The 21,826-nt window shown below is 50.5% G+C and overlaps 2 protein-coding genes across 8 annotated transcripts in view; one reads left to right on the forward strand and one right to left on the reverse strand.

The window, feature by feature from the left end:
* Positions 1-3,259, reverse strand: part of Tmem63b (transmembrane protein 63B) — a 27,256-nt gene extending 23,997 nt beyond the window's left edge. For 2 of the 3 annotated variants that reach the window (XM_075980719.1, XM_075980717.1), the window contains exon 1: positions 2,456-2,592. The gene's annotated coding sequence lies outside the window, so the exon portion shown is untranslated. Of the gene's footprint in view, positions 1-2,455; positions 2,593-2,677; positions 2,847-2,994 lie in introns of those variants that run through there. The other variant, XM_075980720.1, reaches the window with a different exon arrangement.
* Mrpl14 (mitochondrial ribosomal protein L14) lies at positions 2,106-14,712 on the forward strand. Of its 5 annotated transcripts, none has more exons than XM_075980725.1 (3): positions 2,106-2,129; positions 11,796-11,886; positions 14,258-14,712. In XM_075980725.1, exons 2-3 carry the CDS (start codon positions 11,816-11,818, stop codon positions 14,622-14,624), a joined length of 438 nt encoding a protein of 145 aa, XP_075836840.1. In that variant the 5' UTR covers positions 2,106-2,129; positions 11,796-11,815; the 3' UTR covers positions 14,625-14,712. The 5 variants fall into 5 exon arrangements, with proteins under 5 accessions (XP_075836840.1, XP_075836836.1, XP_075836839.1 ...); XM_075980721.1 differs by lacking the exon at positions 2,106-2,129 and adding an exon at positions 2,678-2,764; XM_075980724.1 differs by lacking the exon at positions 2,106-2,129 and adding an exon at positions 3,346-3,370.
* Positions 14,713-21,826: the final 7,114 nt, after the last annotated feature.

Raw genomic sequence — 21,826 nt, forward strand, 5'->3', positions numbered from 1 at the left:
CTTCTGTACAAGGTGTTACTACTCTAAGCACTTTGTAAATGTTACTATGTGCTACCCCTCACAACCCTAACAGGCCACTGAGGCACAAGGACAGCAAATAACTTGGGGAAGTCACACAGCCCGTCTGTGAAGGATCCAGAGATGGGCCCACGCATTTTGCTCCTCCTGCAAATAGGGGAGGACCCTAGAAGGGCTCCAAGGCTGCAGGCTGTTAGCACCAGCACGGGAATGCCACACCCTAGATCTACAGGCTGGCCTTTTTTCTTGCTGGGAGCTCCTGATCCTTGACTCAGGGGTTTGTGGGTTCAAGTTCTGAGGCAGGGATAGAGGGCAAGGGCTCTGGCATGAAATGCACTTGACTTCTAGTCTGGAAAAAATGCTCAACCAGCGTGGGTCTCGGGTCCTTCACCTGTGAAATGGGAACAACAACTCAGCCCTTTGGCTGCTTGAAAGGTGAGATAAGATTAAAAACAAAACAACAAAACTCGAATTTAAAGCTCTTAAAAAAACATCCAACCAAACAAAAGAAACCACCAAGAGAAAAGACCAGCTGCTGAAGGCAAGCACACCTGGGAGGTGGAGGCGCGAAGATCAGGAGTTCAAGGCCAGCCTGAGCTAAATGACTTCACAGCTCAATCAAATCAAAAAACAAAATGTTGGTATTAGTAAGATACAGACTCCAGGAGGTTGCTTTAATGGAGGAAGGTTGGTTAAGACCAAATAAAACGTATAATTTCATGATAGGAATAGAACTACTCACGGGAGGGGGGTGCTTTTGCTACATTAGGGACTCTGTCACCAAGTCCCAGAATGGACCCCATCCACCTGCATTAGGCAAGGTGGGGCACCAGAGGTGACTGGTAGGTCAGGAAGTTCAGAGAAGTGAACCCATTACTATTGATCACCTGCCAGGCAGGATGTCCGGCGCTTTACCTGCATTACACTATTGGATCCCGAAGATACACCTCGGAAGGAGTGGTGGTAGCTAATCACGTTTTTAAATAGAAACAGAGGTTCAGGTGGTTAAGTAACTTGTCAAGGTCACACGGCTCAAGAACAGCAGAGCTAGGATTTGAACCCGGGTTTCTGTTACTCTGTTGTACTTGGAAGGAACTTGTATGATATCCAAAAAACGGGTTCTTAGTTACTTATCATCCATCTTCTGCCTCAAAACATCCCCACCCACCTACTCACTCACTCATTGGCCAAGACTGCACTGGATGAACTAACAGCAGGCCCCAGCATGTGCCACCTGGGACATGCCAGGGCGTAGACCCTCTGGTACCCCGGAGGACAAAGGTGCTGCCAGCATACTCCCACCTGAGCCTGGCAGCCACTCCCCTTCCCTCCTTTCAGGAATCTGGAAGGCAGAGAACTGTGGGCCCCTCTTCAGGAGGTGTTGGGCACAGTCTCATTCACCCCGGCCTACTGCAGACCCGGGAGGAGGCTACAGGGTCAAGGAGTGGTACTAGGTAGGGAGAGGAGCCCCAAGCCCCCTTGGGCAATGGGCCGCCAAACCTCCGATCATGGGGCCAAGACTGGTGGCGGCACAAAGCCCCAAGGGCAGCCAGCCCCTCTGACCTCTCTTCCCCACTTCCCAGGCGCCCTTCTTTTTTCTGGGTAACAACGACAAGCTTCGGGACAGCTAGCACCAGGCGGTCAAGACAGCCGGGAGGGACAAAGCGCGCCCCCTCCCCCTCAACAGGGCCTTTGCCTACTCCGGATTCGCGTCTGAATCTTCTCCCCACAGCACCCTCCAACGCAGGCCCGGGCGGCTCATGAATGAACTGCTCTGTGTGGGGCGCAGGAGAGGACATGCTCCCGGGGCCAGCCGCTTCTTCCAGCCGGCAGACCAGTCCCCACCAGGGCCAGGGCCAGGGCCAGCTACCCGTCTGGTGCCAGCACCCTCGAGCCCTGCCTTTTGCCCAAGCATAGACCCCTTGTTCGAGGCCAGCTCCGTCCCCAGCAACAAGAGAAAGAATAAAGAAACCGAGGGCATTGGACTTGGCGACCCTAGAATTCAAAACTCGGGGGCGGAGGCGGGTGGATCCCTTCAGCGGCGCCGGCGGCTGGGGAGCAGCTGGGACCCGAGGAGGGCCGTGCAGGGGCCGCGCACCTGGACGGGGCAGGTGGGACGAGAGTAGCACTCAAGGGCCGGGACAGAGGGGGTCCCACCCCTAGGGATATCCCAGCGGGGCGGGGGCAGAGGACGGCGCACATCTGGAGCCCCGACAGGGGTGGAAGGACTCACATCTGGCCAGGGACGGTGGGGGCTTGGGGACAAAGCGTGCCTCCGTTGGGTCCTGCGGGGCCCGGGCACCTCTGGGTCCCGCAAGAGGTGGAAGGGAGGGGACGCGCAGCTGAGTCCGGGTGTTTTTTTTTTCCCCTTCCTTGGGGTGGTAGTGGGATCCTGTGATCCAAGTAAGGGGTGCTGGGGAGGGGTCCGCGTACTTACCCCCAGGCGCAGACTCGGCTCCGACTCGGGAGCCCCGGCTCCGGGCGGGGCGGGGCTGGGGAGGGGGAGGGGGAGTCGCCGGGCGGCTTGAGCTCTGGGCTCCTGCGGCGGCCGCGGCAGCGCGTGGGGGAGGGGGAGCAGGAGGAGGGAGGGGAGCCAGGGGAGGGGCTCTAGCAGGACCCGCCCCCACGCCGTACACGTAGAAAGTGCGCGCGTACTCACGGAGCACCGCTGATGCGCAGGCGCAGGGTGCTGGGCGGGGCCTGGTCAGCGGGGTTCGTGGCGGGAGATTGCCTGGGAGCCAACGCGGTATGAAGGGGGCTCAGGGGCCGACTTGCTCCCCTCGCGCTGCTTCTTCTCCGCCTTTCTTCTCTGCAGTAGGGGAGGCTCTCTGGGGGAGGGGTGAGGATAGGTCATACTGGGTCCAGAGTCAAGAGAGAGGGGTCCCCACCCTTTGCGAGAGATCTGGACCCTCTGGCTGCATGGTCCACGCCGCTTCCGCGCTTCCCACACCCCCTCGATTGAGCTCACTTGCTTACCCCGGTCCGGGAAGTGGAGTCTTGGGGAATAGGGGCTGCGGTCTAGCTGGGCCAAGTCACTTAGGCCGGTTGCTCTGGCGCGTCTCCTGCGGTTTATCTGCTCCTCTTTCTCCCAGTGGGTCTGGAGATGAGTTTGTTAGAACCTTCTTCCATGCAAAGAGGGAGTCCTTGCTTTCACTTCTGTCAGGCTGAACGACTCCTCTGGTCCAGGGAATTCCCTGCTTTTTCAGTTCACCAAAGCCCTCACCTAACAGGGGTTAAGACTGGGTCCGCCTCTTTTCTGTATGTCATCGCACAAAGACAGGACAAACACCACCTGTTTAATTTCGGGTTCTTAAAGGAGACAGAGGAAATAATTGCTTTCCCACTGTGCGCAGTAAGTGAGCTTTGCCACGCTGAGACGTTAAGGGATTGATTGTGTAGCGGTCACAAGACCTGAGACGAGTCACCTTGGGTTGTTTGGGAAATACTGGCACCCAGGGCCTTGCAGTCACGGCTGGACACTGCTTATCCTGGTCAGTGTGTGTGTGCTGTATTTGGATATTCAGCTGCCCGTTGTAGCTGGAAGGTTACAACTATAACTGTTGTCTTTCAAACATTCCCATGAGTGACTTGAAAATCACCGTAGTACATCATGGCCATCGTGTGTGTGTGTGTGTGTGTGTGTGTGTGTGTGTGTGTGTGTGTGTTGGGACCCAAGGACATGGGAGTGTATTATACTGTTTCTGTGTGTCAGAAAAGTTTGGAAAGGCATTGATCTCTTGTATGCCTCTCGATTTCCTTGACTTGAGTTTTCAGTCAGTTTAAACCTTCTGAAATTGCAGTTGGTGAGTGGACCAGCAGTGGAGTTTCCCTGTAACCCTAGATGTGGCAGGAGTTCATGGCCATCCTCAGCTGCTTGTGACAACGCCAAACCCACATACAAAAACCCAAACCCTTCCCAAACTGTGAGAGTTTTGTTGGAGGTAAGGGAAAGAAGATGGAGGTGAGGATATTGGATTGATTTGGGTTTGTGTGTAAAACTAGCCTGACCCACTCCCTGGAACAATACAATTCACCGAGAGGCCAGACAGCGCTGATAGTGGGTATCTAGAAGATGGAGATGGGGGCCATGGTAATCTGGTTTGGGGACTTCTGGAGATCACTGGAGGATTTGTTTCTGGAATTTTACTATTTTTAAAAAAGTAATACAAGTGTGAATCTGAACCTCTTGACTTCCTGGGTCCATTTTTCAAGTGGCTGTTACCTGAACACAGTGCCTAGAATCTTAGATGATAACAAATCCAGTCCATGCTCCCCGCCCCCCAAGACAGGGTTTCTTTGTGTAACTCTGGCTGTCCTGGAACTCCTGTAGATCCGCCTGCCTCTGCCTCTGGAGTGCTGGAATTAAAGCAAAGTCCTTTAAAGATTATCTTAATATGGTCTTGTGTGGTTTGGCTGTCACGTGTGGATCTGCCCAAGTGTATTGTCTCATTCTTCATGTTATGTGGTTCTGTGGGAGCTTGGGAAGGCCTCGAGAAGTCAAGTTATAGTTTAACCTGTATTTATTTGTTTGTCTGTTTATGTGAGAGCTTAGGTCATTAGCCCAGACTGCCTTCAGAATCACGATCATTCTGCCTGTGCCTTCATAGTACTGGGATTAAATGGGTGCACCACACCCAACTTCAGTCTCTGTTTTAGAGGTCGAAGGTTTATCTGGTATAATTTTACAGGTATGTTAACCATGATAGTCGGGGTTCAAGAAAGGACCGTGATTCACAGCTCATGGTGTTGTTCTGGGTCACGAACGTGCTGCCCCAGGAGAGGTCAGTAGCTTATTAGTCACTAGGGAATCAGGGTGGGAGGTCCCTATCCAAAAACTCTTAAAAATCACATCTGTCCTTGAAAAGTCAGGAAGCACCTTGCTGCGACTCTGAACTGAGAAGCACTTTGAGGACTGTGATTCGAGGTGGCGGAGTCGGTGCTGCCTTGTGATGGAGGAGTCTGTAGACCAGAAGGATGCCGAGTCAAAGTGGTCCCTCGCCTAACTGAAGCTGAAACACTTTCAGATCCATGTGGATCTGCTCTGCCCAGTGCCCCCAAGTGTCCACAGTTCACTGAGACCTGGAGCAGGGACTTAAAGGTCACAGACATCAGAGAGATGAGTTGTGCCAGTAGCATTTCCTCTTTGGGTCTAACCTTGCTAGCCCACATTCCTCCGGCTATCTGACTTCTCATCCCTGGCTCCTTGCCACTGCCTCAATTAAGTCCTCATAGAAAGTTAAACATGAGATAAAAACTGTGGACCTAGTTGAGAAATGGGTTGCTCAGTGGAGCTGTAGTAGAAATAGATCTTCATATTGTTGAGAGGAGCTGTGCTCCTTGGGACTGGTGCTGTGAAAACATACCTGGGCAGGAGAGTCAGATAGCTTCTGCTTGGGCTGTGCTGATTGTGGTGTGTTACTATTATTGTTACAGTTATTGTTTAGTATTGACAGGATGTTACTATGTAGCCCTGGCTAGCTCAGAATTCAGTATGTACACCACCTGACTCTGCCTCTCAAGTGCTGGGATTACAGGCGTGCACCACCATGCGTGGCCTTGGTTATTTGTTATTTTGTTTGTTTGTTTTCTTTTCGAGACAGTCTGATAATTCAGGCTGGCCTTGAACTTGTGTCTAGCCGATCTTAAGCTTGAACTCTTGGTTTTCCTGCCCTGCCACACACACACATAGTGTGTTGTTTGTTTTCGGTCAAGTTTTTTAGTGGGTAGAACTGCATCTGAGCCATACCCCTGTCCTGCAGGGTGTACTGGGTAGGGACAAGTTTGATCACTGGTCTGGACTTGGTTGCCGTATAACCTGGGAGGAGTGGCAAGCAGTAAGTACTATTTCTGACTTCATTCCTCCACCTGGAAAATGATGCAAGTCCTCAGCCTGTCCAGCCTCTTACAGTTGCCTGTTCTTATTTGTTTTCTGTTTCCATTGGGTGCTTAGGGATGAAATCATCAAAGAAAGCGCTCTGGTGTGGATACTTTGAGAATTACAACATACTAGATTTGTGTGAGGTAAAACTGCATACACAAACTTCTGAAAGAGAATGAGAATGGGCCAGTAGGGAAACAGTAGCAAGTGTTTAAGCAACAAATGCAAGTACTTGTTGGTCCAAATGCAAAGGGTCTTTTTGTGATTCTTCAAAGTGTCTAGGCCTTTCCTTTTTCGTACTTAACATTTGATTTATTTTATTTTTGGAGATAGGGTTTCTGTAGGTGAAGCTGGCCAGGAATTCCTAGACCGGCCTTACTAAAGGTACTCTTGTCTGTCTGGATTCTCCTGCCCCTGATGCTAGAGACAACCCAGGAAGTGTAGGCAAGACAAGTGCCTCTGCCTCCAGAGTGCTGGGACTGAAGGTGTGTGCCTCCAGGCCTGGCTTGGAAACAATGTATAGATCTGTGATACTCAGTATACAGCATACTTGTTTAGAGAGCTGCTCTGATGGTTACTTTGTATTGAAATTCAACACCCAAGGAATACCTGGGAAAAGATGGCCCAGTGAGGCACCAACACACTTGTGCACAAGTCTGAGAAACTATAAATTGCTAACCAAACCCATGTAAAGGTGGAAGGAGAGATCTGACCCCGTACTTGCCCTCTGACCTGTGACACACACACAGTAGTAGATAAATATCCTCAATTAATGGTGCTTTTTTTCTTCACAAAGCACACCAACCATAGATGCTTTGGTTTTGGTTTTGGTTTTTTGAGGCAGGGTTTCTCTGTAGCTTTGAGGCCTGTCCTAGAACTCACTCTGTAGACCAGGCTGGCCTCAAACTCCGAGGTCCGCCTGCACCATCTCCTGAGTGCTGGGATTGAAGGCATGCCCACCACCGCTCGGCTGTGCAGATGCTGCCTTAATTGCTCTTCTAGTCCTTAGTTTGAAAACTAGCTGACTTCCCCCCAAAAGAAAAGAAAGCTAGCTAAAAATGAATCCTCTAAATCAGTGATTTTTAACATTCCTAATACTGCAGTCCTTTAATACAGTGAAACCCCCCGACCATAAAATTATGTTTGTTGCTACTTTGTAATTGTAATTTTGCTACTGTTATGAATCATAAATATCTGTGTTTTTCCGATGGTCTTAGGTAACCCCTGTGAAAAGGTCATTCCACCCTCCCCCCAGGGTTGAGACTCATAGGTTGAGAACCACTGCTCTTAAACATCAGGCATCTCAGTGCATGAAAAAAGTCAAAACACACAAGCTCATAGAACATGGAAACTGCAAATTGAACTGCAAATCAGTTGGCTGCCCACTTGACAATTCTGAGCTGTAGCCATGTGTGTCAGTAGCTACTCTACCCTAGAGTACTAAGCAGGGCAGATACTAGACCCTGCCTCCGGGAAGCATGCATTCCAGTGGGATCTGCATGTGGAAAGGCTAGTGGACACCTCACCGACGTGTTTCTGAAGTCCCCCTCTGTGCCTCTGCAGCATGGTCGAGACTTTAGCCAAGATGGCATGCCTCTCAGATGTATGAAATCATCTCCACCCTGCCCTGTGAAGGAGAGGTTGTGATTCACACTCTGAAGTGGGAGGTTAGTGCTCGTGAGTGGACCAGAAAATCACATGAAAGGCCACCTCTGGCACCGAACTCTACCAAGTAACCTGGCTCTGTCTAAATGAGAGTGTCGTAAAGGAAGAAATACTGAGGACTGTCTGGGCAAACACTAGGCTTAGAAAGAAACAGAACATTCTGTGTGCCCAGGTCTATCTAGCCTCTGGTCCTGTGTCTGCAGGCTGGACTCAGGCTAGCAGAGAATGTGAAGGCCTGTCCATTGCTGTCCCGTTGCCCTGGTGTGCACATTGTCCATACTAGACTGGGTGGTGCTTCCAGGGGTCTGCAGACAAAGCATGAACTCTCACCACCACCAGCACCATCTTGGCACCAGGGAACTCCTAGAGGGGTTGCCTGTGGGGTTCCAGTGTCACATGGGGGAGGGGGAACGACACCTAATATATTTATTGCACACCTACAGTTTTTTGGGACCTGAGATTGTTGTTTCCCAGTATGGGAGAAGCAGTTGTCTTTGGAGGAATAGGGCACATGGGTGAGGTCTGTGACTGTGCCTTGGGGCCACAGGAAACTGCTAAGTCCACTGGGGTTGAGGTCAGAGATCACAGCCACTGCCAGATCCGTTAGAAACAGCGAGAGTAACCATGGGTCTTTTCTTAAGAAAGTGGCAGTCTTCCCTGGAGGGGGACCCCTGTGCTTGAGGGTCGGGTACACAGTCGCTGCCCTCCTAGTTCCTGGGGCCATTTGAGAGGTCCTTCTAAGTTTCTGAATTTGGGGTAGAGTGTGAAGGGACATCCAGAATTACCCAGAAACTGCAGGCCTCTGATCCTGGTGACCTGGGAAGCTGAGGCTGAAGGATGCCAAGTTCAAGGCATGGCTGGGCAATTGAGTGAGGTGGTATATCTGTGGTAGAGGCCTTGCCTAGCACTTTTGAGGCCCTAGGTTCAATTTCTCTCTTGTCAGGATCAATCTAGAGCTGAGATGTGGCTTAGTGGTAGATGGCTGTCCTAGGATATGCGAGGTTTGATCCCCTCAGCATATTGAACATTTCCATCAGTACAGGATACAGGGGTGTCCTGGTGTAGATGAGCTGCAGCTCACGTGGACAAAATGGCTCGGGTCTAGGTCAGACTCAGTAGGCAGAGAGGGCGAGGGCCACAGGGTCAGCTGAAAGCAGGTGCTAAGTGGAGGCCTGGGCCTCTTCTGTAGTGGTCAGAAGGTTCCTTGAAAACTGGGATTTGTGGTGGGACCCATCAGGAGCTTCTGGGGACCCCTCGACACTTGTGCAGGCCTCAGGCTAGCATTCTAAGAGCCCAGTGCAGAGGTGAGGTCCCTGTGACCTCAGGACTGACCATGTAGACTGCATTTGATTCATTTTGAATATCCAAGGATTCCCTTTCCTCTGGGAGCCAGCTTGAAAGTCTGCTGGCATCAGATGGCCCAGCGTGGCTGGGGTTGAGGGTGCAGGCTGGTGCCCTTCAGAGCTGTGGTGGAGCTCTACCCATTTTTGGTTATACTTAGAGCATGAACCCACACTACAGATTGTCTCCAGAACTCAGATGGGGACTGGGCTGTCACTCAGCTGTGGAGTGCTCGGCAGACAGGCTGAAGGTGCCGGGTGCAATCCCAGCCCCACAGAACACAACGGAAACCTTGGGTTGGATTTAAGAGAATCCCCTCACCTGGGATTTCTAGTTATTCAGCAGGCAGTGAAGTGCCTACAGATAAAGTGGGCATGTAATGTCAGTTGTTTTTTTGCTTTTGTTTTTGTTTAAGTTTTTGAGATGGAGGTCTATAGGTATTGCCCTGGCTATCCTGGAACTTGCTAGTTGCCAGGCTGGTCTCAAACTCTGCCTCTGTCTCCTGAGTGCTGGGATTGAGGCATGCACCCCCACACCTGGCAAATGTCAGTCTTCTTGATGGAACTAGAGCATGTTAACAGTTGGGTAAATACTTCAGGTTGCCATAAGCGGACCATTGTGGTTCCGATTTCAACCTTGCTCCTCGCTGTGCCATCTTGGTCAGGTTACTTCTCTGGCCTCGTGTGTGCGTGCAACAGGGAGGTCAGTGAGTACGCACTGCACAGTAGTGCTTAAGTGAGATGATGGTGAACAGCGTTGGGCTATAATGGCCACAACAAAGGTTCATCAAGAAAACAGGGTCCTGAGAGCGCAAACAAAGCCTGAGGGGAGCCAAGGAAGGTCCTGGTTCTGCCCTTGACTGGTTGTGAGCTCTATGTAGTGCTCTATGTGCCTCAGGTTCCTCATCTATGAAATGAGATGGAAGGAGGAAAGAGCTGATGGGCATGGGTGCCCCGCCTGTGCTGGGCACTCTCCATCGCTCACTTGCTGGGATCTTTGCCTTAGTAAAGATGGACTTTCCCGCTGGTCTCTGTGTCTCAAGTGCTCAGGGCCTCCTAGGTTAGCTGCCACCTGCTGTACGTTTTCTGATCGTAGAGCAGGCCAGCACTTCATAGGCGTCCCAACGAGAACACTGGGTGATGGGATTTGAGGCAAGGCACTAGTGACAGGCATTTGTGGAATGCCTATGTATTTCTGCAGAAGTGACTGGTGAATTCTCTCCCACCTTTATTAAATAGTCTTATCTGGGGCAGGCATGTTGAAACCTCACTAGGCAGAGCTGTGTGTCAATACTCGAGTACACAGGCCTAGCTCGGGCTCCCCAGTGGTGCCCTCTGCAGCCAACTGTCTGGGTGGAAGAGCTGGCCTGCTTACAGCTGGGATCCCCGGCTGGTTGGTGGCAGACTTTTCCTTGCCATGCTGAAGTGATGTTTGTGCCCTACGGGACCTTTCTGGATTCCTGACGCCTGGGTGCCTTAGCTGTCTCCTGTCTGTGGAAGTTTTTCCATGCTGCAGTGCTGTGGGGGAAACTCACCCAAAAATAGACTGTGGTCAGTGCCTTGGCAAGGGTGGCTTTGGCTCTGCTTTGCCGACCTTGTGCTCCACAGGTGTCCTGGCATTCACATTTGGGGAAGGGTGATATGTGACAGGTGACTCTGGAAGCTGCTCAGGTCGACATTTGCAACCCCCTTTCATACTGGACCCAGGGTGTGTGCAAGCACACTACCACTGAGGTGTATTCTCAACCTTTTAAAAATTTATTTTTGAAAAAAAAATTATTTTTATTTTGTGTGTACCAGTGTTTCCCTACATATATGTAGGTACACACCATGTGTGCCTGGTGCCCAAGGAGGCCAGAAGAGGTACCTGACCCCTGGACTAGAGTTACAGATAGTTGTGAGCCACTGTGTGGGTGCTGGGAACTGAACCCAGGTCCTCCGCAAGAACAGCTAGTGCTCCTAACCACTGAGCCATCTCTCCGACTCCATGTTTTGTTTTGTCTGTTTTTGTTCTTGTCCTTTCTTTCTTTCTTTCTTTCTTTCTTTCTTTCTTTCTTTCTTTTTTCTTTTTCTTTTTTTTTTTTTTTTTTTTTTTTTTGGTTTTTCGAGACAGGGTTTCTCTGTGGTTTTGGAGCCTGTCCTGGAACTAGCTCTTGTAGACCAGGCTGGTCTCGAACTCACAGAGATCCGCCTGCCTCTGCCTCCCGAGTGCTGGGATTAAAGGGTAAGCGCCACCACCACCCGGCTTGTTCTTGTTTTTCTAATCAGGGTCTCACTGTGTAATTGACCTTCTTGGAATTCACTCTGTAGACCAGGCTGACCTCGAACTCAGAGATCGCCTGCCTCTGTCCGCCATTGGGATTAAAGGTGTGCACCTCCACCCCCGACATGTTTTGTCTTTTAATAATTTCTTTGAGATGAGGTCTCATGTAGCCCAGGCTGGCCTAGAGCTCACTAGGTAGCACAGGTACTGAACTTTTCGCTCTCCAGCTTCAGCCTTCAGCATGCTGGGATTAATAGATGGTGTAAATTACCCAGGGCAACCGAGCACTCACTCTGTGGTCCTGCCAGGCCTGTGCTACCTAATGTTAATCCACCTTCTTCCAAGGTGCTGACATGGGTTCAGAAGGCACGCCGGTGTCAAGAAGGTGTACGGCTTTGTGTCCCTCTTGGGAAGTTGTGGCTAGCTCAGATGTTCTAAAGGACTCCGGTGTCGGTTGCCTGGGGAAGCTGCCCAGGGTGGGACTGTGACGCAGCACAGTTTGAGCTGGAGTTCTGTCTGATCATCATGTATCATCCGAACACTACGATTAGTTCAGTGACTAATGAGCTTGTACTCCGGTGTCCTCTCCCACATGTCCTGAATAAAACAGGCTCTGTCCCCTTTCCTGCAGGTTTGCCGTCTTGAGATCCCATGGCTGTCCTTCCTGGGCTCTGGGGCTCTTTTGCCCATGTCAGCAGAACATTCGGCCTGCGCTGCTTCAGGTAATGCTTGATACCTTGTTCTTACAAAGTTACCTGGGTGAGCCTGCACCCTGACTGGATCCTGTGATGACAGAGTGGGAGGAACTGGGCGGTGTCCTGGGCCAGTGGGGGAGGGAGAGGACAGACATGCAGGAAAGCGTGGCCTGTGGTGGAAGCTGATCTTCAGTCCTGCCAGACCCTTAGAGTCACAGCTCTTGGTCCTGTCATTCCTAGGGCTTTAAAACTCCTTATGTTTAAAAAAAAATTGCTCTGTATGTGTGAGAAAGAGAGAGATTGATTTGGGCATGCAAGTGTCATGGTACACATCTGGACGTCAAAAGACGGCTTAGAAGTTGCTTCTCTCCACAGTGTATGTCTCAGGGATCAAGCTCAGGTTGTTGGCTTGGTGGCAGGCACCTTTATCTGCTGAGCCATCTTTTATTTTTTTTATTTCTGAGACAGTTTCTCTGTAAAATAGCCCTAGCTGTCCTGGAACTAGCTCTGTAGACCAAGCTGGCCTCAAACTCAAAGATCCTCCTGCCTCTGCTTCCCAAGTGCTGGAATTAAAGGTGTGTGCCACCACCACCCAGCCCACTCCAAACTTTTTTAAGAATGGGTGTTTTTTTGTTTGTTTGTTTGTTTTTGTTGTTGTTTTTTCAGGACTGTGGATTGAGTCTGGGGTTTCCAACTAACCCTCTTTTTACATTTATTTTGATTTTTGTTGTTTTGTTTGCTTTATACAATAGAGTTTCCCTGTAGAGCTGCAGCGGGCCTGGATATTTCCCTGTAGACCAGGCTGGCCATCTTCCCATTTCTGCCTCCTGAGCGCTAAGGTTCTAAGTGTGTGCTGCCAGCCTCCTGCTTTACCTTTTATTTAAGAGACGAGATCTCACTAAGTTTCCCAACTCACCTTGAACTCTGGAGCCCACATTGACTTTGAACTTGCTGTCTTTCTGCCTAATCTTCTGTGTAGCCAGGATTGTATTCTTGCAACACAAACCCCGGCCCAGTTGTTCTTTAATTACAAAATTGTACATTCTTGTCAGTACATGCTCCCTTAACCAAACCTAGGTGGCCCCACCCCAGCCACAGTGTCTTCCCCTTTGAGATCCCGTGCTGCCCGTCTCTGCTAGTCCTGTGGAGCGCTTGTGGTGCAGAACAAGGTGGGGGAAACAGCTCGGCAGTAGCCTGGTGGCCCAAGTGAGTTCCATCCCCAGGTCCTGTACGGTGGAAGGAAAACATCACCTCTTACCTCCACACGTGTACATGTGCGCGCACACGAAGTAAATAAAAGTAGTTTTTAAAACATGGTTTTTAAAAAGAACACGATGTGTATAATAGTAGAACAGAGAGAGGTCTGGTGAGGGCATCTAGAAGAGAGGTTCTGAGGAAGCCCTCACAGAAGTAGCCATGGGATAGTGGGGACTGCGAACTCGGGACTCCTCTGAGTTGGCAGTGTGTGCAGCTCACATTGGAGGGAGCTCTGCAGTGGAAAAGTCCAGGCTAAACAGAGGAGCAAGAGGCCCAGAGGTGGAGGCGCTAGCTGGGAGCCATGGGGATAGGCGAGGAGAAAAAAGGTTCTAGGGGACCCTGGGGTTGTGCTAGAGAAAACCACACTTGGGGTGAACAACGGGAGATGGAAATCCCATGGTAGGAAGACTGGATCTGCTAGTGATAGCATTCTGTTTCTGAAAAGGAGAGGTCTGGGGAGGTGTGCTGCAAGCTGTAGTTCCATACTCTCACCTTGGGAGGCTAAGTAGGGGATCACTTGCTCTCAGGAGTTTGGGCAATCTAGAAGACCCATCTCCAAAAACAAGGCAAAGCCCCGTGCTAGCATTAAGAAGTTGTTGCCTGGACAGTGTCTGGTTTCTGTCGTGTTGTGTCAGGACTCCCTCAGAATAGTCTCCAGCTTCCCCGATTCCAGGAGAGCAGGGAAGGGCTGCACCTGGGGAAGCAGGTTCTGCAGGATTGGCAGGGGTGAGGCTGCCTGTAGAGACTCCTTTAGTCCTCTTTAACTTTCAGAAACCAAAGGCTGGAGATGAAGTCTGCCGTGAAGTCTGTCACAGAAGGACCCAAATCCTGACACCCAGGAGAGGGTCTCGCTGAGGAACACAGGCTGTCCTCAAGCCTGTGATCCTCCTGTCTCAGCTTCTCAAGTGCTGGGATTACAGGTCTATGCCAGCACACAATCTTAGAAGCTCTCAGTTAAAAGGAATTGGGTAGTAAGAGCTTCACAAACCCCTGACTTTTTGTTTCAGTTCCTGGGTCATACTCTGCTTAGCACGTACATATATGTATATGCCTGTGACTGACATGTACCTCCCAGCTCTCTGAGACCTGTACCTTGTGGCCCAGAGAGATCTATATCACAGACTTTTTTCTCTCCCACTAGCACCTCCGGGAGCCTCCGTGCCATCCAGAAAATGACTCGGGTGCGTGTAGTGGACAATAGTGCCCTGGGGAACACCCCGTACCATCGGCCTCCACGATGCATCCATGTCTACAACAAGAGTGGGGTGGGCAAGGTAGGCGACCAGATTCTGCTGGCCATCAAGGGACAGAAGAAGAAAGCACTCATTGTGGGACATCGCATGCCTGGCTCCCGAATGACCCCAAGGTTTGACTCTAACAACGTGGTCCTCATTGAGGATAATGGGAACCCTGTGGGGACTCGGATTAAAACACCTATCCCAACCAGCCTTCGCAAGAGGGAAGGCGAGTATTCCAAAGTGTTGGCCATAGCTCAGAACTTTGTGTGAGCAGCGTGCCTCTGAGCCATGCGGCCATTCTCTTCACACTGGTGACAGTTGGAATAGAATAAATGTTTTACTGTGTGCTTCCTTCCTATGCTGTCTGAGCTGTGGTGGTAAGGTGGGTAGCAGCAGTTTAACGCTGACCTCCTCCCTAGACCCCAGGAGGGCCTGGGCTTTCTTCTACAGCTGGCAGCCATGCAGTGATTCAGCAGCTGTTTCTCCTCTTCACTTGTTGATCTCTGTGGGGAATAAGGACTCCTCAGTCTCTTTAATAGAATCTTATCAGTTATAAAGAATTGGCTGCTCTTCTAGAGGGCCAGGTTCTATTCCTACCACCCATATGGAGGCTCAAAGCCTTCTGTAACTCCAGTTCCGAAAGACCTGATGCCCCTCCTCTGGCCTCGGTGGGGACTGCATGCATGTGGTATACAGACATACTTGCTGGCAGAACATTCTTACACATAAAATTGAAAAAGAAAATAAATTAAAATAGCCGCTTATCAAAGTGTCATCCTGGCCTCTGAGAGACCAGTGATGGGGGTCCCCTGCCCTGGGCTCGACTGCCTGGATTTGAGTCACGCCTTCACCCTTGACCACCTCACAGCGTTGACAAGTTGTTTCATTTTTCTGAGCCTCAGTGTCCCTACATGATGCATGATAATGGTGCTCACTTAATGCCATTGATATGAAGATTAAAAGAGCCAATGCCTGTGAATGCTCAGAGCAGCCCCTGGCAGCAGGAAGTACTCGACATGGGCCATTTCCTGTATTGTGACTGCGTGTGCCAGTTCTAGAACAAAGGTGAGAGCAGGTGTGGTTCTCATCCTCTGGGCACTCAGAATTGCAAAGGGAGTCCACAGGAACCCAATAATTCTGCCAACGCAATGCCCAAGTGTAACAAGGGCTCATCACGAAGAGTTAGACCTTCAGTAAGATTAGTGCTGTCCTCAAGAAAGGGTAGCCTCAGCTGCATCTAAGTCAGCATTGTGATAGAAGCCCAAATAAGGGTTCCTTGAGAGGCCGGGTGCGGTGTGGACTGGGAAGGGCCTGGAGGGAGCCTCTGGGCATTGGGGATGTGTTAGACTTAGCGGTTGATGAGTGTTTATATCTGTGAATAATTAATGGGCTGTGTGCTCGTGTCCTTTTCAAGAGTGGAAATTTGCTAGAAAAAAGAGCAGGTGCACAGGCCCTGGGGTAAGTACCAGGGCCTTTAACATGTAAGCCTTTGGGGCCACTTCAGATCTGGCACAGCAAGTCGGGAGAGGAGTGGACCTCCATTTACTCAGGTTTCCTTGGCTGTGGGAAGGAGGCTTTTTTTATCCAAATACATTAAGATGCATGTGATGGGTATTTAGGAAAGAGGAGGGGAGGTGGATTTGAAGAGGACAGGCTGCATTAATTCTGTAATATGCTACCATGAACTGGGGCGCAGTCAGAAGCAGATGCCTTGAATAGGGCTGATATGGTGGAGAAGGCCAAAGATGAATCTGGGGTTTCTGGATTCCAGTCATGGAGAACACTGAGCGAGGGTGCTGCATGGGGAGGGTCTAAGGGAAGTGGTGGTAGGTGGGTAAGTGGCTGTGCCTCTGAGGTGCCAGGCAGGTAGCTGGGTACAGTCTTAAGTTACAGCCGTGGTGCACTGTGCAGATATCCAGGTTTGCACATATCTTAGTGCTTCTCTCAGCCTTGGGTTTGCAGGCATCGGACCCCTTGCAGGTGCGGACAGTTTCAGGGGCCATGTGGGAAAACTGGATCTTATCCAGACCTATGACTTCCCATTCTCATTCAGGACTAGCTTCCTGACTCTTACTTTACTGTTGCTGAGGTCTCTGCCGTGACTCCTACCAGATGTGATCCTACAGGCTACCATTTTGATTTTCTTGCATACCCCAGGGCGACCTTGGTAGTAGTGGGGGGTGGGCACTACCTGCCTGGCTATGAGGAGGTTAAAAACTCAGCTTGTGTCTTCCAGCCCAGGTGTGTCCTGCTTACAGGCTTCCTCTGGCTAAGTTTGCTTCAAGGGATCCTGGGCATTTTGGGAGAATGTCTGTCTGTCCTGATCTGTCCCTTTGCACAGACTGGTGCAGTGTGGCCGCCATAGTGAACTGTAGGGTAGACCACTGTGGTGGAGCGCGCAGCAACACCTTGCCCTTCTCAGCCGGCAGCTGGGACTTAGTAGCTCTTAATTCCCTGCTGTCTCTGCAGCCTGGAAGGCCGGCTGGTGGGGTGGGGGTGGGGTAGACGAGGCCTCTGTCTTGGGCAAAGGGAAGCAGTGATTGTCCTCAGCCTGACACAACCTGCTTCCGTCTGGACCTTTGCTCTTGACAGGACAGCTTGCCCTGTGCTACCTTACAGCTGCTCTGGTCATTTGCTGGCTTAGCTGGAGTTGGGCCCTCCCCTCCCTCTGCCCTGTCATGTGTTTCCAGGGTGCTGGCTGTTTGGCTGCGCCCCCTCACCTGCTTCCTGGCTTCCTCTGCGAGGCTCTATCCCCGCTGTTCCCTCTGTTCTCTCATGGACTTAGCACTCTCCAAGGTGCTCTGTGGTTTCCACACAGCCCAGTGGCCGGGGCCACCTGCCCAGAATAGCCCAGCCTTGCTGCCCTCCAGCTGTCCTATCACTTTGCGCAGGGAGATCTAATTTGTTACCTCTCCCCACCCCCAGTGCCCACAGCCAGTACTTTCTTTGCCCATGAAATATTTATAATCACAGATTATGTTTCCTCCGGAGTATAAGCTTGCTTTTGTTTATTCCCCTTCTGTGCCCCTAAGAAGCCGCCCCTGTCGGGTTGCAGCTTCTCTCACCTCAGAGTCACCATGGACTTCACTGCAGTGTCTTTCCCAGTGTCCTGACCACCCACAGTACCTGTCACCAGCCAGCTATGCGTCTGGGCAAGCCACAGGCTCCGACTAAGGGGGAGATGACTGGTGCTCAGGAGGCCTGGATGATTGCTTCACTTCCCAGATCCAGCCTGACACCCAGCCACCGTGAGGACTGTGCCCATGGCTACTGTACCCTAACATTCCTGACGTCATCTTTCTCTGGCAGGAGTGTCAGGCGGTCTTTCCTGACACCCCCAATGCCACCGAGCCTGCTCCTGTGTGGTCTCAGCTTACCACTTAGTCTTTCTTGGCTTTCTTCTCCTCTTATGTCCCTCATGGTCCTTGGTTAGAGAACTTTAGTTTCTCTTGCTGTAGTACAAGCTGGCCCGGAGCTCCCTGTGTAGACCAGGCTGGCCTTGATCTCATGGTCGTCCACCTGCCTCAGTGCCACAAGTGCCAAGACTATAGATGTGTGGTGCTACGCCCAGCTCGGGCTGAGAACAGTTTTGTTTGTTCTGGTTTTTGGTCTTTTTGGTTTTTTGAGGCCTCTGCCTCCCAAGTGCTGGGATTAAAGGTGTGCGCCACCACCGCCCAACTGAGAGCAGGTTTTGGTGGAGATCATACTATACTGGAGTCAAATACGTAGCTGAAATTCTACTCATAGCTGAAATTTGTTTAAGAAAGACAGACACTGGCATTTTGTTTTATTCTTTCCCTCCTGTTTGGCTGTGGGCCACTGTTTTGTTCCCAGCCTCTGGGACACTTTTTTGCTAAACGTTTTTATTTAATATGATTCCTTTCCAATGCATCTGGCCCTCCTGGGGTGAACGGGGCCATAGGTTTGCTTAACATTCAGGACAGTGATGACCCCTTGCCATTTGCTTGACAGTACTACAGGCCGTCTGTCTCCTCCCCTCGGACACACTACAGGCTTGCTGAAAATGAAAAAACTGATTTTGGGAATTTCACAAGAGCTCTTGCGTAACTGGGATACCCTTGGGTATTATGAAACCCAGAGTGGGCGAGTGATTGAGGCCCAATATTTACATGCCAAACAGAGGCAACCCTTGCTCGCCCAGGATGGAGGGTTCAGCTGGCCACGTATTACCTGGTCCTGCCCGTTCCTGCTGCAGACTCTATTGACTTCACCTTGCTCCCTCAGCTGCCTAGCATAGGGAAAGAAGGGGCTTCTCTTCCCTGCTACCTTAGCACTGGCTACCACACCTAACCTCCGGTGCATCTGCAGCCTGAGAGTGCACTGTACTGCCCTTTCTGGCTTAACCCGGTGCCTTCCTGGCTAGCCATAGCGGATCCAGAAAGGGGTGGGCGTATCAGAGCCAGGGACCTGAGTATTCCTATGTCCATAACCATCACCAGTGTTGTGTTTGTAGCAAGCAGTAACTGAATTTGCTGCCAGCTCTGGTTCAAGGGTGTGGGGAAAGAAGGATGTTTAAATTAAGGTTTTGAGGTTCTTTGTAGGACCCCCTTCTCCAGGGCAGGTCCCTGTAATGAAGGTAGTCTGTGGTCCCTAGTTATCCCAGACAGCCTTCGCTGCAGGCCTCCCAGCCAACTGGCTTCCTTTGTATTTCATTTTTTGCAGAGAGTTTGTGTGTGCATGTGTTTGTTTTGTTATGCATAAAAATTAATTTTAGTTGTATTTTCTTCATAGGGTTATATGTTTGTGTTTTTGAAAATATTTATTTTTACTTTATGTTTATTGGAGGCCAAAAGAGGTATCTGATCCCCTGGAGCTGGAGTTACAGGTGGTTGTTAACCATGGGAATTGAACTCGAGTTCTTTGCGAGATCCTTTCACTGACAAAAACCCTAAGAAAAGGGAGGAAAGACCTCTCTTTTGGTTGGTGTGATTTGTGGTTTTGGGTCACAGTCAGATGCTGCACCATGAGACCTGTGATGAGGCCCAGCATGGAGGAGGCCACTCACTCCGCTCACAGTGGCCGCAGAGCAGAGAGAAGAAACGGTTGACTTCCCGCTATCTCCTTCGAGCACATGCCTCCCACGTGACCTAGCTTCCCTACACTAGACCCTCCCCAACAGTGCTGACAGCGGAGGCCAAGCTTTTACACAGGGGGCTGTGGGGACAGTTAGGATCCTAGTCATGCTATTGCTGTTAGTCTGTGAGGATTTGGAGTTTTCCATTTCAAGAGTCCATGTTCAGGGCCTGGGATGGAGCTCAGTCGGCAGAGTGATTGCCTAGTGTGCTTATCTCCAGCCCTGGGTAGACCCAGTGTGGTGGTGTTTGCTGTAATCCTGGCTCTCAGGAGGTGGAGGCAAGAGATCAGGAGTTTAAAGGTCACCAGTAGCCACACAACGAATTAAAGCCAGCTTGGGCTGCAGGAGACCCTATCTCCTCCTCCTCCTCTTCCTCCTCCTCCTTTTCCTCCTTCTCCCCCTTCTTTTCCTCCTTTTAGATCAAATGCTCAGATGCAAGGGGGACTTTCTCCAAGGTTTTGTTATAGTCATCTGACCTATGGCTTAAGGACAGTTTATTTCAGAACAGAACTGAAGTCTCAAAATAAACAAATAACAAAACCCCGTGGAAGAGTCCAGCCTAAGAAACTGGACTGTTAAAAAACAAACCAAGGCTTCTTATGAGGAGGTAAGAGCCTGGTGTCCTAAAACGATTGCCTGGGGCATGGTGAGGTGTGCGGAGATGAACAGGCAAGAGGCAAGGTATTTGGGATGCTGTGTGGAGACCTTTGTTCCCCACAGCCTGGGACAGCACGGGAGGGTCCTCAGTGCTCTCTCTTCCACTCAGTCCTATCTCATCTGGACCCCTGGCTTCTGATCAGCACAGCTGCAGACCTGCCTTGCCTTGCTGGTCCTGTCTTGCGCTGCCCATATCCACAGTGCTTTTGTCTAGGGATTGTAATGATTGATCTCACATGACAACTTGTTGAGATCTTGACTCACCTGGGAGATGGGTGGCTGGGCATGCCTGAGGCAGGAGATTATCTTGGTTAGATTAATTGAAATGAGAAACTACCCACTGTAGGTGGAACTTTCTGGGGCTGAGAAAGTCGACTATAGAGAGATGTGAGCTGAGCATAAGCATCTCTCTCTCTCCTAATGGTTTTTGAGACAGAGTTTCTTTGTATAGTCCTGGCTGTCCTGGAGCTCTCTCTGTAGACCAGACCATGACTGACGGAAGTCCCAATTTTAGATAGAAAACAGGGGCCAGTGAGGTGACTTGGTGGGTAAAGGCACTGGCCATTGAACCTGACGACTTGAGTTGGATCCCTGGAAGCCACATGGTACAAGAGGAAAATCCTGCAAGTTGTCCTTTGACCTGCACACAAGCATGTGCACACTAAATAATAAATAAATGTAAAAGAAAATGAAAGGGGACTAGAGAGATGACTCATCGGTTAAGATCGCTTGTGGCTTTCCCAGATGACCTGAGTTCAGCACCCAGGTTGTGTGGCTCACACCCACCTATATCTCTGGCTCCTAGAGATCCAATGTTCCCTCTTGTCTCGCTGCTTAGTGCTTCTTATACTCCTGTGGAGTTTGGCAAGCCCCCCCACCCCCAGTGCAAGTTCAGTCTGTCCTGTTCACTACCGCTCTTATCAGATGTTCTAAAAGCACCGAGAGCTCCATGTTAAGATTAGGGCTCATATCGCTCGAGGCTGGAGAGATGGCTCAGTGTCTTTAAGAGCATTTGCCGCTCTTATAAAGACGCGGTTTCAGTTCTTAACACTCACAGGGCGACTTACAACCGCTGATAACTCCAGTTCCAGCCGATCCAGTACCTTCTAAACTCCGAGGGCACCAGGAGTGTTATGCGCTAGTGCAAACAAAGCACTCATGCACACAAAATAAATCTTTAAAAAAGAAAGATTAGGGCTCTCAATTTGTTTATATATTTTTTTATTTTTGTTTGTTGAGACTAGGTCTTGTGCAGCTCAAACACCCTATGCAGGCCAGGATAACCATGAACTTCTGATCCTCTTGCTTCCAGTTCCCAAGGGCTGGGATTATAGGTCTGTGTCACCACAACTGGCTCTTGGACTCTCAATTTAGGGTCTAGCATAAAGTTGGCCTTCAGACATTTGCAGAATGCTAACAAGCCTGTGCTAGGCAGGACGGCCCATTTCCAGATAGATCCTTACCCCCACAGACTTTGCCCACACTGGCTGGGTGCCTCGGGCTTCCTACTCACAGGGTGATTTCCTGTGCCAAGTCTAGATTGATAACCCAGTTAAACTGGAGTCTGTATGCAGAGAATCGATGTGTTTCTTGGAGAGAACCTTTGGTAATGTGACATTTTGGCTTTCACTTTGATGACTGTTCCAGGACGTGGTATGAAAAAGGAACATTAACTGAAAGCTGCCTTTCCTCTCTCTCTCACTCTTTTGAGATAGGGTCT

The sequence above is a fragment of the Microtus pennsylvanicus genome, chromosome 7 (assembly GCF_037038515.1).
Source record: "Microtus pennsylvanicus isolate mMicPen1 chromosome 7, mMicPen1.hap1, whole genome shotgun sequence".
NCBI lineage: Eukaryota > Metazoa > Chordata > Mammalia > Rodentia > Cricetidae > Microtus > Microtus pennsylvanicus.

Bases quoted from the DNA above. Each gene is read 5' to 3' on its own strand.
- Mrpl14 (XM_075980725.1), top strand. From the start codon at position 11,816: ATGGCTGTCCTTCCTGGGCTCTGGGGCTCTTTTGCCCATGTCAGCAGA. The intron at 11,887-14,257 runs GTAATGCTTGAT...CTCTCCCACTAG, and splicing joins TTCGGCCTGCGCTGCTTCAG to CACCTCCGGGAGCCTCCGTG.